The sequence below is a fragment of the Passer domesticus genome, chromosome 2 (genome assembly GCF_036417665.1).
Source record: "Passer domesticus isolate bPasDom1 chromosome 2, bPasDom1.hap1, whole genome shotgun sequence".
NCBI classification, from domain to species: domain Eukaryota; kingdom Metazoa; phylum Chordata; class Aves; order Passeriformes; family Passeridae; genus Passer; species Passer domesticus.
The window spans coordinates 50,818,329-50,836,304 of NC_087475.1; the positions used below are offsets into that span (position 1 = coordinate 50,818,329).

The 17,976-nt window shown below is 38.5% G+C and overlaps 1 protein-coding gene across 5 annotated transcripts in view; it reads left to right on the plus strand.

Annotated features, from left to right (window-relative positions):
• Positions 1-16,032, plus strand: part of TBC1D4 (TBC1 domain family member 4) — a 99,867-nt gene extending 83,835 nt beyond the window's left edge. For 4 of the 5 annotated variants that reach the window (XM_064408560.1, XM_064408561.1, XM_064408563.1 and 1 more), the window contains 7 exons: positions 2,584-2,742; positions 4,071-4,229; positions 4,678-4,922; positions 7,667-7,826; positions 10,136-10,305; positions 12,020-12,196; positions 13,794-16,032. In XM_064408560.1, the coding sequence (XP_064264630.1) occupies positions 2,584-2,742; positions 4,071-4,229; positions 4,678-4,922; positions 7,667-7,826; positions 10,136-10,305; positions 12,020-12,196; positions 13,794-14,021 (1,298 nt within the window). In that variant the 3' untranslated portion in view covers positions 14,022-16,032. Of the gene's footprint in view, positions 1-897; positions 932-2,583; positions 2,743-4,070; positions 4,230-4,677; positions 4,923-7,666; positions 7,827-10,135; positions 10,306-12,019; positions 12,197-13,793 lie in introns of all 5 variants that reach the window. The other variant, XM_064408564.1, reaches the window with a different exon arrangement.
• The last annotated feature ends 1,944 nt before the right edge of the window (positions 16,033-17,976 follow it).

Consider the following 17,976-nt stretch of genomic DNA (forward strand, 5'->3'; position numbering starts at 1 on the left):
CGGTGCTGTTTCTCTCTGCAGTTTGTCTCCCTGTTGACACACAGTTCTGTGGAAACTCCTAGATTCATAGGGAACATCTAGAGAGAACTTCAGACAAAAGCTTAATTTCCTAAACCATTTTAGCAAATAGTCTATTTTTGTGGGGTGAGGAAGCTGGAGATCTGCTGTGGTGACTAATTTAATGTTGTTCCCTCTGATACTTTGAGCTGCTGAGGGATAAGCTCTTTCCTACCCTGTGTGGCTGAGGGTACTGAAAACTGTTAAATCAGTCCAGTTCCTTAAGACTCAGTTACAAGTTGCTTCCATTCTGTAACAGGTAGAGATCAGGTTCTTCCTACCTGATCATTTGTGGTGAAAACAGGAGTGTTGGCAGTGAAGATGCCAAACTGGCACACATTTGCCAGCGCACATTCTTGGTTTGTGCTCTGAGGAGCATGTCTCCATTCTTGTATTCAGGTTCATGAGTACCCCTGCTGAAACTGGTGCTCTTGCTAGCTAGAATTCATCATCTTATTTTCAAAGGGTGAAAAGTAAACTGTTCTAACACCTGTCTCTACCTTTCCTTCCTGTGGGCTGTTATAACAGGGGCCATTTTATGGACAGGACATGGGCAGAGCTGATACATTAAACAAGCATAGGTTTGGGTGGTTCTTTACATCCTAGCCTACAGTTAAGTGTACATCTCAGGAAAGGGAAATGTAGTAACAGAAATGCAAAAATTTCTTTACTTGAAGTCAGGTTCCTAGCTGTGAATGTATTGCCTTGTGTATATTAGACTGGTTTAAGACTGGAATTGCTGTGAAACTGTTTCTAGTGGATTTCTGTTAATCATTTGTTGACTTTTATGTACAAAATATTAATAGAACCTCTTTTCCTATTCCTTTTGCTGTCGAGGAGACTTGAATGCTATTAGTTCTTTATTTTACAGAAGGTAAGTTCTGTTAATTGCACAAACTTGCTTTCTTTTTCTTTTCCTTTATTTTTTCTCTGAGAAGCTAGAAGCTCCTTTTTCCAGTAGGTCACCTAGAAATACAAGAGCTGCAAAAAGTAGCAGGCCATGTAGCAATGATTAGGAAAAATGTTAACAAGGATGGTTGAAAACAATGAAGGATGGGGTAGTAGGGAGGGCACGTAAGATCAGCAGGCAAACGTGCTGGCTTTCACCAGGGCTAACTGCACAGAGTTTGTTGTCACACTGAAATGTGTTACTGCTGTCTTGAATCTGTTGCATGCTGCTTACAAGAGTGGGAATTCTTGGGTGAAATCATACAGCAGCAGGGCAGCATTTGAAATCTCCTCAGCTGAACTGCAAATTCCTGTGGTAAGACCACACTCCCATTTTTATGGCACCTTGCACAATACCTGCCTCTGCAGGGGCCCCTGTAGTCTTGAATGGGTACAATCTCAGAGGTGTAACATTGGGGTTTTGGAAATAATTTGTCATTTTTGGAGGGGGCTAGGCAATGATCGTGTGGATTGATCCAATATTGACTAGCTGAAGTGAGATGAGTAGGCGGAGGAACAGATGGTCTTGTTTTGCAGGATGTATAAAAATGTGAGCGAGAGTTTGCTTTCACCTAGAGCTGCTGGTGGGAAAGAGGATACATTTGTAAGAGAAAGGGGGCTTCTGCAAGAAGTAGTGTGCACAGATCAAGGCAAATTTGGGATAAACTCAATTGCAGCTCAGAGGTGATGTTGTGAAATGTACAGTTCACTCCAGTGACAGTTAAATAAATCTCTCTAAATTAAGACATATTCAAGTCTTGGTTTCAGTTCTTTGTGCCAGTAGTTAGAGGAGCTGGAGTGTTTTTCTGCATGTGCATCATGAAGAATAAAATACTCAGAGATAATTTCTTAGTAAATGGAAATGAAAGCTGCTTCTCCGTGAAATGCCAGGGTGACAATGCAGCTTTATTTCAGAAGTAGCATAATAAATACTTTGTACCAGATAGTCCTATGCAGCAAAGCTTTCAAGTTTATAACAGCAAGAGTTCTGTGCTTCAGCCCAAATGTGTCTTTCAGGACAGGGTTCGTGCTGGTTCATTTGTTAGCACTAGTCCACCTGATGATGCCAGGTAGCAGTGCCAAGAGCTCTTCTCACTCTCTTAAGGGACATGTAAGAACTGAAATCAGTGTGACTGACTTCAGTTCAGAAGACTTGCTTAGCTTGCTTGCCTAAATCTGTAATATAAACATTCATGTGTTTGGGACTTTCCATACTCAAACGGTTGTAATGTTCAGTAAAAACAAGAATAAAACTATCAAAGGTGTTTTTGCAGAGCAAGTGCTGTGAGGTTTTGTTGAGTAGGGTTTTTTTGCCCCAGGCTTTAAAAAATATTTTTATTTGATTCATGAATTGCTAATATTCATGACCCAGTAAGAGAAGTTAATTTTTTAATGCAACATCTTATGACAACTGCCCCCAACTAAGCTATAAACAAAATAATTCTAGATGTATTTATCACCAGTCAGATTGTTGGATAGACATATCCAACTGAATGGGGTTTGTGTATTTGTTGTTATCTTGTAATTTTCTGATATTCTGGTTTTCCATGTGCTCTTCCTTTTTGTTCTGTGTTCTAGCAAGCAGAGATGAGCTGCAATCAAGAAAAGTAAAACTGGACTATGATGAAGTTGGCACATGTCAGAAAGATGCCATAAATATTTGGGATAAGAAGTTACTAAACTGCAGAGCCAAAATCCGATGTGACATGGAAGATATTCATTCCACTTTAAAAGAAGGTATTTATGTATGAGAGCTTTTAGCTCTGAAGTCTCAAAATTGTATTTTTTGTTCCCTTCTGATACCAACAGAAATCAGAAATATACTTTTTCCAGTAGGAAAAAATGGCCTTCTTTTTGCAAAGGTGCTGTCTTCTCCTGCAGAGCAGAAAATAGGTTCTGCTGTGTCTGCAGCTTGCAATGTCAGCAATGCAGAAACATGTTTAGTAATACTCCTGAAAGTAGCATCTTGTTTCCATGTGTCGTAACGTTCAAGATTGAACTTGTAGCCTCTGCAGCCAATGCTATGACCTTTTGGTTTCTGCTCAGCGATCCAATTCTGAGTTTCAGATGTTCTGATTTTACTTGCTTACTGAGAAGGCAGGACCGTTATGTCTACTGTGGACTGTGCCCAAAACCTAGAGGAATCAGAGCCAAGTTTTGGAGAGTCTGGAATATGGTCACTTTGTATTTCGTTTCCTGGAATGAAAGGCTGGGAATTTTGTCTTGAAGCAGATATTCCCGTGGATTAGCTGTAGGCTAAGAGGGTATCCAGAGGGTCTTGTTAGTATAATGCAGCTGTAGGGCCAGATTGCACTGCTCTGCCCTCTTCCATAGAATCTCATGTCTGTTTTACAGATGCTGAAAAATAATTCAGTGTAATCAGGCTGTGGTACAGAAGGGAAGTTTAAATTGCTACCAAAGTAAATTGTTGTAGATACAAAGCAGTTCCTGTTAGTGACCTGCAGAAGTCTGCCAATAAATTATTTACCTTGATACCCTGTTTTCTGCTGTTGGATTGCAGATCAGAGTTGGGAACAAGGATATGGTTTTTAACTTATCTTCTTCTTAAATAATTATTTACCTAGAAGGTATTAGCAGAGTTGGCATTTTGACTTTTGAAGGCTGGTTTACAGAGTCAGATATCGAAGGGGGATGTATGAACTGACATGGGCAGTCCTTTGCGAAGGGAAAGAGGAGTTGTACTTCCCTGAATTTTACACTTGTGAATTTAGTTCAGCTTTTCTAAACAGGTCATTCTACATTCTGAGAGTAGTTGTGCATCTTTTCCTGCTGGAGGCTAACAGCTCAGAAGTGGCAAAGCAAGGGATGTCTGTACCTCAGTTGCCCAGGATACTGCTCAGTGTAATTACCCCTAAGTTTGTAGTTCATGTTTACTTTGTGGGACTGAGCTGTGGCTACTGAGTGAGCACACTGCAGAGTGGAGTCCACTTTGTAAGGGATCCTCCTGAGTAGTTCAGCCAAAATCATGACAAAGCAAAGTCTTTTGTTGTAGCACTAAAAGCATCCCTCTGCTTAGGCCTCTTGTTTTTTTGTATGACCTGCAGGTGTACCAAAAAGTCGTCGAGGAGAAATTTGGCAATTTTTGGCTGTGCAGCACCGAGTCAGGCACAGGCTGCCAAACAAGCAGCAGCCTCCTGATATCTCTTACAAAGAACTTCTGAAACAACTGACTGCTCAACAGCATGCCATCCTCGTAGATCTAGGTAAGTCTGTCTGTTCTTTCCCTCTGGTTTTTTGGGTCTTTGAGTGAAAAACACACCAGTCATAATAGAAGCTGCTGCTGAAGATTGATGCTGCTCTATGAGCTCCATTTTCTATGTCATCAGGATACATTCTGTGTATGCCACTTAGAGTCCTGTAAGCAGATGATTCCTTAGGCTATGCCATTCATATTTATGCCCTTCTGCATCTATCTGAAAAGAGAAATCAGGCAGCTGCTTCTGCAAGTTCTGTGCAGATGAGAATAGTAAGTGGGCTCAAAAGGTACAGTCCAAAATCAGTGGTAAGATACAGATTGATCTGAATGAAGGCAAACTGCATATGAAAGCAAAGAGAAGCAGTTTGAAGGAGGAGAAATGCTGTTTGTCAGATGGATTGGGGGTTTTTCTTCAGAAGAATTGAATATCAACTACTCCTCTCTTTTTGCATCAGGACGGACATTCCCTACACATCCTTACTTTTCCACGCACCTGGGAGCAGGACAGCTATCACTGTTTAATCTCTTGAAAGCGTATTCTTTGCTGGACAAAGAAGTTGGTTATTGTCAAGGTATAAGTTTTGTAGCTGGAGTGCTGCTTCTACATATGAGTGAAGAGCAGGCCTTTGAAATGCTGAAATTCCTCATGTATGACCTTGGCTTCCGCAAACAATACAGACCAGACATGATGTCCCTACAGGTAAGTCAGCCCTTCTGGAGCAAACCAGAGTTTTAAATTACTTTACTTTACTTATAGGGGTTTCTTAGGTTTTCCAGGGCCTTATGAAGCTTCTTATACTGTTTTGGAGGTTTTGAGGTACCTTTGTATTTTACTGTGTCTCAATTTGTAAACAAGAGTTAAAACTTGCAGAGTTTTTCCTGTCACACAGCCCAGTCATCTCTTCAGAAATTCTGCTTTCTGCTATTTCGCCTTTCTTTTTCTCTTCCTCGCTGCTCTCTCTTCCTTATGCCAGAAAAAAAATTGATATACTTTGTCACATATGGATGGAGTTTAAAAATTAATTAGATTTTGTTTTTCTTCAGTCCAGGAGCACTTGCATGTAGATTTCTCTCTTGTAAGGCCAAGTCAAGTCAATAGTGACACACAGTGGCCAGTCAGTATATTCTGCAGGCATTTATACTTGAGGCTGCTCTATCTTGACTTCTCATTTCACCTCTTTTTCTCTCGCTGTCTTCTACAGAGAGAGAAAACAGTTGAATTTTAATCGTTTAATTATCTTATGCAATGATGCATGCTCTGCAATATTATTTAACAGCTAGATGTAGATACTTAAGACTGTTTAGGAGGGAGACAAAATTTTTCAGATCTGTATAAATTTCAGGGTTTAAAGTTTGAGAAATCTTTGACCTTGACATGCAATTGTCCTCTGATTTGAATAATTATAATATGCTATAAACCCTTTATATTATAAAGGAATATACCACTGATGAGTTGTATAATCCACAGTGGAGGAAGAGAAAACAAAGCAGCAGATAGAAAAGTCTCCTTTTTTTCCCATGCTCCCTGCATAGCAAACACTTAAAATTAAGTAAAAATAAAGGGAGATTTTAATCCCACTTTTCATGGCCAGTCACTTTAGGTGCATATTTGGCAAATGTCCATAGCTATGGAATAGTTTGTAGTTAAATAAACTGTGTGTGCTTATTCTAAAAACAATAGAGGACTGTGGATTTAAGTATGCCATAACAAGTTTGATGTTGATGAATTAAGAGTGAACAGCCACAAAAAGCATTGTTTTATCTCCTCTTGTTCCATTTCCCCACATAAATATGTTTTAAACCAATGAGGATCAAAGTGTGATAAATGCATGTTTATGGGTTTTTTTTCTCCTAGTAGATGCTCTCTAAGTTAGTGTGTGTTATAGTGCAGTTGTAGACTTTCAACAGCTGATGATCTGAGAGCTTTCACATGCCCAGGATTTGACATTTTCGTTCAAATGAGTGTGACTATTTCATTGGCAGAACCTCTTAGTAAGAACACTCTTAAATTTGAGAAAGTTTGCCACTTTTAGTACTGTTTGCCTTATAAATTAAATGACCTGTCTTTCCCCACAGTTTGCTTCTAGGCAGTTCTTCTGTTCAAGTAAAGTTTTGTCTGCTCAGGACAAACTAGGCAAGAAGACTTAGAGGATCTTACTATATTGGGCTGTTTTCTAATAGGAGTAGAGTACTGCAAATTCTTTTGGAGTAGTGAAACACAAGCAAGCTTATAGGCAGAATTGGCTTCAGTCCTGTAGAAGAAAAATGATAGATGATTCTTCAGGATAATGAAAATTATTAGAGTTTAGATTTTTTAGTTGTTGCCTGGTAAAAGTAGTAATCTAAATCCTTAGTCCATAATGAACTATCCCAATTGTTTTACTGCTCTGTGATGCAATTTTGACTTCACACATGTGTTTTGTATTGACACTGTCCAAACTGGGTTTAATTGGCATCTTACACAATTAAAGCAAGAACTCAAATGCATACACAAATTTAGCTGATTTGCCTAAACAAAATTGATCCCACTGCTTGTGTGCAGTGCTGATGAACAGGTAGCTTCAAGTGCAGTCAACTTTTGGTAGGGAACAAGCACAAACTACTGCTATTAGAAGCAGGAAAATAGCTGAATCTAAAGAGCAATTTTCTTATTGAGGAACAGATTCACCTTAAGCATAAAGCACTATTGACAATAAAATTTGACCTGGCAAGTAATCAATATATGTCTGCTTCTTATCTTCTGCTTTCTGAGAGAAGTGTTGCAAGGAAATAACTTACCACAGAGAGATATTTTTAGCCATGAAGAGCACCTTTTAACCATTTTCCCTTGCAACCTTTTATAGGTTGTACAGAAACACTTTTTTGCATCAGTATCTTAAATTCCACAGGACCACTGGGAGATGTGCTGGGAAATATATTTGTGGTACATCTCTGTGTAAAATGTATTCTGTGGGTACAGAAACTGTCTAAAGTTGTGATGACTGTAGCATTGGAGTTTTAAATGCAGTAAAAATAAGGCCAAAATTCAAAGAATGAAATTGTGTAAATTTAGTAACAACTCATGGAGCATTTTGACATCTTGGAAGAGCTACAACTGCTTTCATCGCTGCAAGACTGAAAGTTCTGGTTTGTTGACAAAGTTGAAGCAATATATTCCCTTCTTACCTTAAGCCTGTGAATCTGAAATATACTTCATTAGTAATCAGGTTCAAACTGTTCTTTGTTATTGACTGCCCTGTTGGTTTTAATTCATTAGTGGCAGGTTGTTTATACATGAGTAAATACCACTTGAGGCTCCAGGAGGCAATTAAGCTTCATTTTACTGTGCCATCTGTACTGCAGTTAATTTCCCTTGAATGAAATAAGAATAATTTGGAAAACTGAGTAAAGCTGAACTTTTCTTTCTTTACTTTCTCCCTCCTCCAATCCCCTCATGCACTGTAGATTCAGATGTATCAGCTCTCAAGGCTTCTACATGATTATCACAGAGACCTGTATAATCATCTTGAAGAGAATGAAATCAGTCCCAGTCTTTATGCTGCACCGTGGTTTCTTACACTGTTCGCATCTCAATTTTCATTAGGATTTGTAGCCAGAGTGTTTGGTAAGAAAGTTTATTCTATTAAAATAATAACCAGAACAATATCCATTGTGTTTTGAAGCACTCTAGGAGTAGTTTTCTACATGCTGGGGACATTTGGGGTGAATGTTGTGGGTGGCACGTAGCAACACTTTTCCTGGTGGGATGTCAGCTCCTTCTTAGAAGAAAGATCCAAAAAGTATTTATTGAAACATCAGGCTTGAGCAAATAATTTTATCTTCTCTTACTACCTAAGAGACTTCTGAAGTGTAAACAGCAGAAAATTTAGTGTTACAAATGTATTTTATGCAAATGTATTCAGTTTATATAAATAGAAAAGTTCATCTTGCTGAACTTGCAAACTGAAAAAAGAAATTGCATTTCTGAATTCTGATTCTAAAGTGCTTTCTAAAAAAATTCAAGCAAATATGAACTTAAACCCTGGTTTAGGTATTCATGTATATATTGAACAATTTCCAATTCATAATATACCTCTGATTTAATTTAGATAGTTTTTTCATTGAAAACTCCTCTTCAGGTAACATCTAGTACAGAAGCCTAAATATCGATTATTCCTGATAGTGTTTATAGTGTCAGGATGTCAAGTAATTATTTTTGTGTTCTTTTCTTATCCATAAGAACTTCCAGCTTAGTCAAATCTCTAGTGATGCACCTTTTTTAAAATTTAAATATATTTATTACTGCAAAATTAATACAAAATTAGAATTTTTAATTATTAATGCAAGACTCACTGTGCTTGTATATACACCAAGAATCTAAATGCATGTGTAATGTACTCCCTCATAAATCAGATACTTTTTTTCCCCTTTGATCTTTCTGTTTTCATATGGCACCTTTTGTCCCTTCTTAGGAAATTCAACCTGACTTTGTCTCATGTTTTAATACTGGAATGTGTTAAGTTCTCAATTTGTGTGGTGTGTTGGCTTGGGGGCAGGGAGAGGGTTTTGGTTAATTTGATTTGATTTTAAGTTTGTTGTTGTTTTTTGGGGGTTTTTTGGTGTGGGTTTTTTTTTGGTTTTTTTTTTTTTACTCAGTGCTTTCTCAGTTGCAGAGGGTTTTTTCCATTTACAGCAAACACGTTTTGGCTGCTGTCTGGGGGAACAAATGATTGGTGTATCTCTTTCTCAGTGGTGTACCAGTCATGTGAATATCTATTTCCCAGTGGGATTTCTGAAGTCTGGGACACTTGAGCATTTTATGTTTATCTTTTTTGTTGCTTGGTTTTTTTTCTTTCCTAAATGAATTTTTTTATGTATGGGGAAGATGGGAAGGAGGTTCAGTGTTCAGTTCTCTGTAAATATGCTGAGCAAGGCATGTTCCCATTTTAAAATTGAAAAGTAACTGTGTTATTTTAATTCTTAATGATTTGAAGTCCTGAATTTTACGTGTCTTATGGGCCATTGTCATATACCAGGAGCAAATGGCTATTGTCTACCCTCCACAAATTGTATACTTATATTTATCCTGTTTGAATGTCCGTCATAGACCTGAGAAGGGAGAATTTCAGGAGCTGCATTTGAGGGAGATGGCTGCCTCATCAGTGTCCTTGTGCTGCTGTGTGATACTGGATTAGGCCAGGGGTGACCTCTTGAGTATCAGGATCAGGAACTGAATGTCTTCAGTTGTGTAGCCCTGAACAAACACCCTGTGGTGTGACAGAGCCGACAGCTCAGGAGGTTTATTTGGAATGCCCATGTGCTGCCTTCATCTCAGTAGCTTCAAGTCCACCACAGATTCTGAGGCAGAATCTCTATTTACTGTCCTCAAGATTCCCATTTCTGTACAATCTGTACCTACTGACCTGCACAGCCCAGACTCACCTCTCTTATCCATGTAAGATTATCCATTATACCTCAAAGTAAGGGTTTGGGGCTTAGATTATAGCCACTAAGAGCACTACTATAAATTTTGAAAATAATATAACTGGTTGTCGAATCCAAATATTTTTTTTTAAGGACTAGCCTCTGCCTATAGAAAACAGTTGTGTTATGATCTACCCCTCAACTGCTTTTCAGTCACAGGAGCACTTAAAACCAGTAGGCAGATGGTTAACAGTCTCTGGCAGACAGTGGTGAAATGGTTATTGCAGATAACTGCTACAGACACAATAAGCATGCAGTATTTTATTTAATGCTCTCTCACATCTGTAAGATGAAAGAAAATTCATGCCTTATCCTTATGTTGAAATTGCACTTCTGGGCTGAATACAACTGCACTGTGATTGATTACAAAGAACGTCCCAGTAAATATATGTATTATTCCAGTGACTCTAGCTCCCATTTTCAAGATACTTTAATTATTTTCTCTTTTAGACATTATTTTTCTTCAAGGAACAGAAGTCATATTTAAAGTAGCACTGAGCCTACTTAGCAGTCAAGAGACATCTATAATGGGATGTGAGAGTTTTGAGAACATTGTTGATTTTCTTAAAACCACTATTCCAGATATGACTAAACCTCAAATGGAAAAAATTATTACTCAGGTAAGGATGTTTTTCTCTTTACTTTTTTCCCCCCGTATTTAGTTTACTTTAAAAGTATCATGCCTACACTGTATGCAAAAGTCTTCTCAGAAGAAGATACGTAAAGCTTCTTGAAAACACTGTCAGTGGCTGGAATCTTCATTCATTTATAACTTTATAAATTTAATTTCCTCTGCATTGAGGCTGCAAATTGAGAGTGAGCCTGTCTAGTACCTTAATTGTGAAACTGCGAGCAGCACTCCCCCTTCAGGTGGTAGTTCAGAGATATCAGAAGAGCTCTAGAAAACCGTGTGCAGGAGTGGAGTAAACACTTGTGCATTCCTGTGGCTTGTTAAGGTTTGACTCTTTCAGGTGCTGTTAGATAAGAATTTATTCTTAGACAATGTAAATCTTCATTTCCTCACTGCATTGACTGTCTTTGGCGTGCTAAACCTGTGTCAGGCACTTTGGTGTCTTTCACAACTCATTGATTCTGGGAATGACAGACTGGTAGTTTAACACTTTTGATGCTCTTAGACATTAAATCTGTTCTGTGCTCTGCATGGGCTGCAGAGCAGCCCTGCTGTGTGGGCAGGGTAGAAATGGCTTTGTGCAAAGCCAGGTCTGATAGAGTAAGAATGGGTTATGATACCTGCAGAGCTGAATGTGGTTACATGCAGGGCAGGGCGGCTCAGCTCTGCTGGCCTGGGGTGTGTTCTCATGCTGAGCAGCCTTCCACATCTGCATTCATGTGTAGGCTGCCTGTATCCTGTGCTGCTACCTAGCCTGGCTGCAGGGGCAGTTGTTTGGCTCAGTGTTGCAGTTCCCAGGACCATCCCATTACAATGGGTAATGAAAGAAAAATGTAGACATTATGTAGATCTGTAATGCACAAATGATTGATCAGGTAGCTGTGTAGAGAAAAATGGCACTTACTAAGCTTGAACACTACATAATTTAAAGTTTTATCTCATTTAATAAAATAAAACAGTGAAAGTAATACAGAACTTACTTTTTCAGGGAATCTGTGTGTCTTGTGTTGACACAAGAATGTTTGTGATCTCTGGGATAAGGAATAGAAAATTGATGTTGCTGTAGACATCCTTCCAATCCTAGTCTAAAATCTTTGGTAATTTTCCAAAGCTGAGAGGCTGTGACTAGGTTTGTAAACAGTTCAGGGTTGTATGTCCCATCAATGTTAGAAGCTCATTTCTGTGTTCTTCACAATGCTTTGTCCCTAATGTATCCCAATAACAAAGTAGTGTGTCATCATGCAGGGATGGAGCACATGGAAACTGTAACCATGAAGAATGTTTTTACAGAAGTCTGTAAATGAGCTCTTGGAGTCAAGGGATCCAGTTTTGAAGGCAGAGATCTGTTGAAGCCCAGATTTAAAAATTTTGTCTTGATCTTCTTAATATTCCTGGGCAACAGTCAATAAAACTTTATCATATTATAAAATTCTTGGATTGAATAACACTTTTCTGCTGACACATCTCATAGTAAGAGACGGTATTTGCTAATTGTGAAAAGCATGATCCAATTTATTTTGAATTCTATGATTTATTATGGCTACAACTCTGTTATAGTGCTCTTACTGAAGACATCCCCTTAAAATAGTTTTTTGAAGGGAACAGGAAAAGCATTAATCAAGAAGAGTTGACTCTTAGTCAAACATTCACATGGAATAAGTCCTCCTTATTGTAATTAAAAATGATCTTTTCTCTCATGGCAGGTGTTTGAGATGGATATTTCAAAACAGCTCCATGCCTATGAAGTAGAATACCACGTTCTTCAGGATGAACTGCAGGAAAATGTGAGTCCCTGTGATGAAGGTGAACCTCTGGAGAAGCTGGAGAGGGCAAACAATCATCTGAAGAGGCAAAACATGGATTTGTTGGAAAAGCTACAGGTAAACTACTTGGGCTACAAACTCATGGTAAAGTCATTCCTGTGATTCAGCCCATAGAGGAAAAAGTATTGTTTTAAGTGTATGTGAGAAGTCTTCTTACTGCAAGACCTTGTGTAGTTGAGCAGTTCCCTTAATTATAGTGATTCACTTCTGCTAGGCATACTTCTAACTCCTTTGTCATTCCTTGGACTTCTCCTTCCTCATTTAGATTTATTTTTTCTCAAAATCTCTCTATCCTTATATGCCATAAAATCTGTTGGCAAAATTTGTTTATCTTTCTGGAAAGTGAGTTCTCTGTCCCTTCATCTCTCTGCTTCCCTGTTGGAAAGGTTTAAGTAATAAGCCATAGTGCAGCAGACTTGTTTGGTCCAGGACTTTGTAAGCAGTGCTGTTTTTTTTTCCTTCTGCTGAAACTCATAGTCTACTTTTGGAAGGTGGTCTCTCCTAGCAGACCTGATTACATCTGAAAGCCCACCAGACTTTGCCTGGTGAAGTTGTGCTTTTAAAATCCCTTCCTCCTTCACTATTTACCCTTTGTCTCATAGCTTGGCCAAGACTTGTTTCAGTTGCAATATGTTGTATTGTCTTACATTTTCTTGAAAGATAAAGTCTTGGTTTTTTCATCATCAGGCTATTTCTTGTTATAGTTGTTAATTTGAACAAGCATTGTAAAGAGCTCAGAAAGCACTTTCAGCTTCTGAAATAGGAAAATGGAAGGAAAAAAGGGAAGATCAAGTCCTCATTATTTTTGTGTTTACGGGCTATAAGGGTGCTGTGTTCTTTTGATACTGAAAACAGGAATCACTTGAACTTTTTAGTATTACTGATTTTTCTTTCTTATTTTTCTTTATTTATTTACTGCAGCTGTGGCTTTTACCTCTGTTCTGAAAATGCACCAAAGGCATAGAATAATTGAGTGGCTGATTTGAAAGGCTCTGTCAAAGCTTTTCTGCTCTTTCAGAGTGCCTTAAAATAATGCATCTCAGTGCTTAACCTCTTCACCTTTTTGTTTGCATAACTTCTTCATACTTCTGCTTATACCCTTTCCTAGGAGCAATCAGAATTCTTCCAGTACCCACAGAGGGAACTGCTACTGCTGTGGATACTTTGACTAGTCAGAGGAAGCTGTAGGTTTTTAACTGGACAATAGGGAGCACACTCTGCTTCTAGACTTAATGTTGAGTTTCTCCTTCCCTCCAACCTCTTCATCCTTCTAACTTACTTTATGACAGAGGTTTCCCCTTGTTCCATCACTGTTAGACAGGCTGTGTCTTCCAGTGCTACTTCAGCTGCTGATTTACTTTTTCTCCCTCCGGCTCCAGTTCCTTGTTACTCTCAGCTGTCCCTAGCTTGCTGCAACTAGTATGTCTCCTTCCCTCTGTAAAGCTTTGAGAAATTCTTCAGATTGATCTGGTCACTATGAGGAGATTTTGTGTATGATACACAGTATTCATTCCTTGTATTGTCTGCCTACACAGGTGTCTCTTAGAAGTAGCTATGTAAAACCATCATAATTTTAATATTATGATGCTATATAATAATATCAAAAGAAAACTATTCAGAATGTATCAATTTATGATAATGTTATTTTTTACAGGTTGCTCATGCTAAAATTCAGAGTCTGGAAGCCAGCCTGGAGACTGTTTTGACACGAGAGAACAAAATGAAGACTGTAATTCAGTCCCTGGAACAGGAGAAGATAACATATCAAAAGACTCTTGAGCAGATAGTGAAGTATTTGCCAGCAGAAGTGTTGTCTGACTGTGAACTGCTCCTGAAGGAAGTAAACTACAACCCAAATAATAAAATATGGAGTAAGCCATAAACCAGGGTTTTCTAGGCAGTATTTCTTCAAAAACAAAAAGGGAACGAAAAAATGAGTATGCTGCTTTCAATAGCTACTTAGCAATAGGCAATGGTATTACCCAAAAATAGTGCTGGGACACTCATAGCTACAGATGGGCCTTCAAGTGTCAAAATGCAAATTCAGGCTATTAATTTTTTTATGATTATGTAAATAAATCATAAGGGGGAAATAAAGGATTCTCACATGTAATTATGAGTAGATGTATATTTAGAGTTGACCTAAAGGAAAGGAGAAATTGGAGTAGACAAAGATAATGGTGATCTGCAAATTCACTTCGGATGTGCTTGTCTTGTAGTGAAATGAGGATAGTGTGTCTTTATATATATGTATATTGAATATGTTGAATAATACTTGAAGAAAAAAAAGAGAATGTAATTTTCCCTCCAAAGAGCAGCATGTTTCACATCTTCTGTGGAAAATCTGTGTGAACTCATGCGTGCCTCTCTTTTAATTCTACTGACATTGTGAGCACAGACCAATAAGCAGAAAAAGTATCATGACATGGTTTGCACAGAAAGAGCTGTAGTGCCATCCTGTGCTGCCTGGGCTGCACCAGTCAGCAGCGTAATTCCATGTGCATGTTGGAACTGGAAACAAGCAAGCATCGCATCATAGCTCCCCTCCATAACCCAGAGCTAGGGAATAGGTGTCTGCAAAGGCAACAGCTAGCAGTGACTGCCACTTCCTTCCTGGCCTGTTTGCTTCCACCTGTCCTGGGGTTGGTGGTGATGAGGAGAGAAAGGAAGCACAATAATGGGATGGGATTTATCCTGATGTTAATTTTCCACTGGAGACTTGCCTGTTGTAAGAGTTAGGTGTATCAGGGGCTCTCGTTTAACCAAAGAAATGCTGCAAGAAGACTTGTCCAATTGTATTGGGATGCAGAAAGCTGTTATAAATTTTGTTTGAGAAGAAAATTGAGGTAGGTTGCAGGAAGTTAAGTGTGAGTGCACAAGACAGGACCAAGCAAGTCTCAGATATTATGTACCTTTCAGTTTTCACATATACAGTGGCTATACATTTCAAAGGGGATCCTGAAGTACAGGCACAGTTTTAATAACACTTTCCAGGCTATTCCTGTTTAATACTACTTTGTGGTCTTTTTTTTTTAAACAAAAGTCATGAATTTGTGTGTTCTGGACAAAAGGTGGGATAAACTGATCATTTCAAGGGAGAAATTATGTTTATAGAGGTATAAAAAGTTGCATATAGATTTGAAAATGTTTTTGAGTGGAATTTTTGAGAAAGCTTAGACAAATGTGTAATAGACAAGTATTTTGGAGTGCATGTCTGAACCCTTAATTGCATTTTACAGTGGCTCATGTTATCTCTTTCTGTTTATACTGTATTTCAGGAAACACTTATTCTTTTTAATAAGAAAACCAATTAAGCAAAGTGCCAAATACAGCAGTGTCTTTTCACATCAGATTGTCCAATTTAGAAAGCAAGGACTGAGTATCACTGTTTTCTAAGTATTATGCTTTATGTTACCATAAAAGTGCGGAACAGCAATGCTTACTTGCTGCACACTGCTGTGGAACTCAGGGGCTTTGGCTCTCCTGGGTTTTTTGTTGTCGTTTTTTTACTTCCATGATGTTTTATTTGATTAAAGATACTGATTTACTTAACAGTCTCTCTTTTTACATTTGGGGTGAAAGGTCTTAACACTGTGTATAAAATTTTGTGGAATCTGTCTAGATATTTCAAGAATGTCATATTGTACTAGATGGGGAAATGCCAAGTGAAAAAGCAGTTCTTTGCAGTTTTGTTCAGTGAGTTTTAGCTGATGTGTACGTAAAAAACTAATCCCAGGAACTGCAGCAGCGTCTGTTACAAAGAACCAAGATTATTCAGATGCATCTTTTTTTAAAAGATGCACTGAATGAGCTTTATCCTCTGTTTCACTTTAAAATTTTTTCATGTAATGCCTGGAGAAATCCCAATAAATGTCATTGCTGCATTTCCCATAGCCTCTGGCTAGTTTTATTTTTCTACACTTCAAGTACCAATCTCATTCTCAACAGTATTGTTCACATGAAATTTGAAAAAGATCTGGCTTTAGTTTCTAATTGTGGGGAAGAAAACCTGCAGGATTTGTAAAAGTACACGGAGTACAAGGATAGGTATTCTCCTTGGGGAGAATAATCTTACACTGTTCTTAACTGAAGATGAAATTTTAAAGGTATTTTTTTCTGTAGCAGTTCAGTTAGTATATATGCATGTTGAGAACAGTAATTTGATGAACTTTGTGTATCTAGCTTTGAAGGGGAAGGAGAGTGAAACAACACATGGGAATAAACTACAGAAGTAAAACCACAGTGGGGTAAGTGCCTCGTGGCATCAGGACACCTCTGGTAATGTTTGTGTGCTGAACCCAAGAGTGCCTCGTACCTGGGCATCTCTAGGCCATGTAGCTCGAAGTCTGCACTCAAGCAGGTATCCTCCAGATCTCCTTCTGATGGGTAACTGGCAAGATTATCTCGAAGATTGAACTGGATGTGTGTTTGGTATGGACAGCTTAAAATTGTTTTGTGCAGCTGTGAGGAGGGAGGTCTTAAGGTGCAGTGGGCCAGAGACAGAGCTGCAAAGATAATTGCTTGGGAGAAGGGGCATTTCCTAGGATCAGAAAAATTGTTTTTCTATTTCTATATCTTGCTTTTCTGATGGGAAAAAAAGTTTTCAGAACAAAGATATAGTTCTGTCTGATCTAAGCACAACAGAGCTCTTAGTTTCTGCTCTCAACTTCTGGAGAACTAACTCTTGAGGGAAAAGTATCTCCTGTTTGCAGAAACAGGTGACTTAGGTTGCTTTCTGCTGGTAGAGGGCTTTCTTCAAAGTCTGGGAAGACATATGTCCTTCTAGCTTGCAAACTGGCTGGTAAGTGAAGAGTACCACTTGGCAGGAATACAGCTGAAATAAGTCAGTCTGGTAAACAGGGCTAATGAAGGAGACTCTGGTATTCACTTCTTTTATGGATGGAAAACCTGGCCAGAAAGCTGTTTGGTAGGCTTTTTTCCTTCTCCTACAAAGTAGAGTATTTATTTCTCTCCTTAAAAGAGGAATGTTTATTTAAGATGCCTGAAAGTTGCATTTGTTCACTTTCATTTAAAAAAAAGCCCATCAGATTTTACAGAAAATCAGCCTTACTTGAAATCACAAATCTAGTTAATCTTAAGTGGTTTGATTGTGCCCTCTTCAACGCAACCCTTCTTAGCTCAGTATCACTACAAGAAAGCTGAACAATTTGTAACATGGGAAAGAATTTCAGCAGTTTATCCAGGAATTTGATATTGCTACTGTGATTCAGGAGGTCTGCATCTGGACACGTAATCTAAACCTGAAGCCATGTAGGTATTTGTGTGACTAGCCTTTTCTGGGCTGAAGTGAATAACCCCAGGCAGTGTTACCAGTGATTATCCAGTCAGTCTTTGTAGTCACAGATGGGTGTTGACAGGCATGTGCAGGCTGTAACATGTCAAGATTTATGCCAGGCTATAGCATCCTTTAGAAGAATTGTAATTGATTCTGTATTGCGTGCTTCATCTTTTACTGTCAGTGTTAGTTCTTGAATTAGTTAGTTCTATACTTTTCCTTCCTCAGTCTTCCTAGTGACTAGAAAAAACAAAATTTAATGCTCTTTTCAAAAAAAGACATACCCAATGTTTAGCTCCAGTGTGCAAGAGAGAGTTTATATGCCTAAAGTTTAGCATGTTAGCTCACTCTGTCTGAAAGTGTGTTGAACTATGGAGCAACACTAAAAAGCTGGGCAGTGAAGCAAAGATTATGGTCTGCCTTGAGCAGCTGACAGGTTGTGTACTGACTAGCTCGCAATGTAGTAGAATCTGCACAGATTGGCACTTGGTCTGTTTGGTTTTACTTTAATGTTGACCTTAACTGTGGACCACAGGAAGGA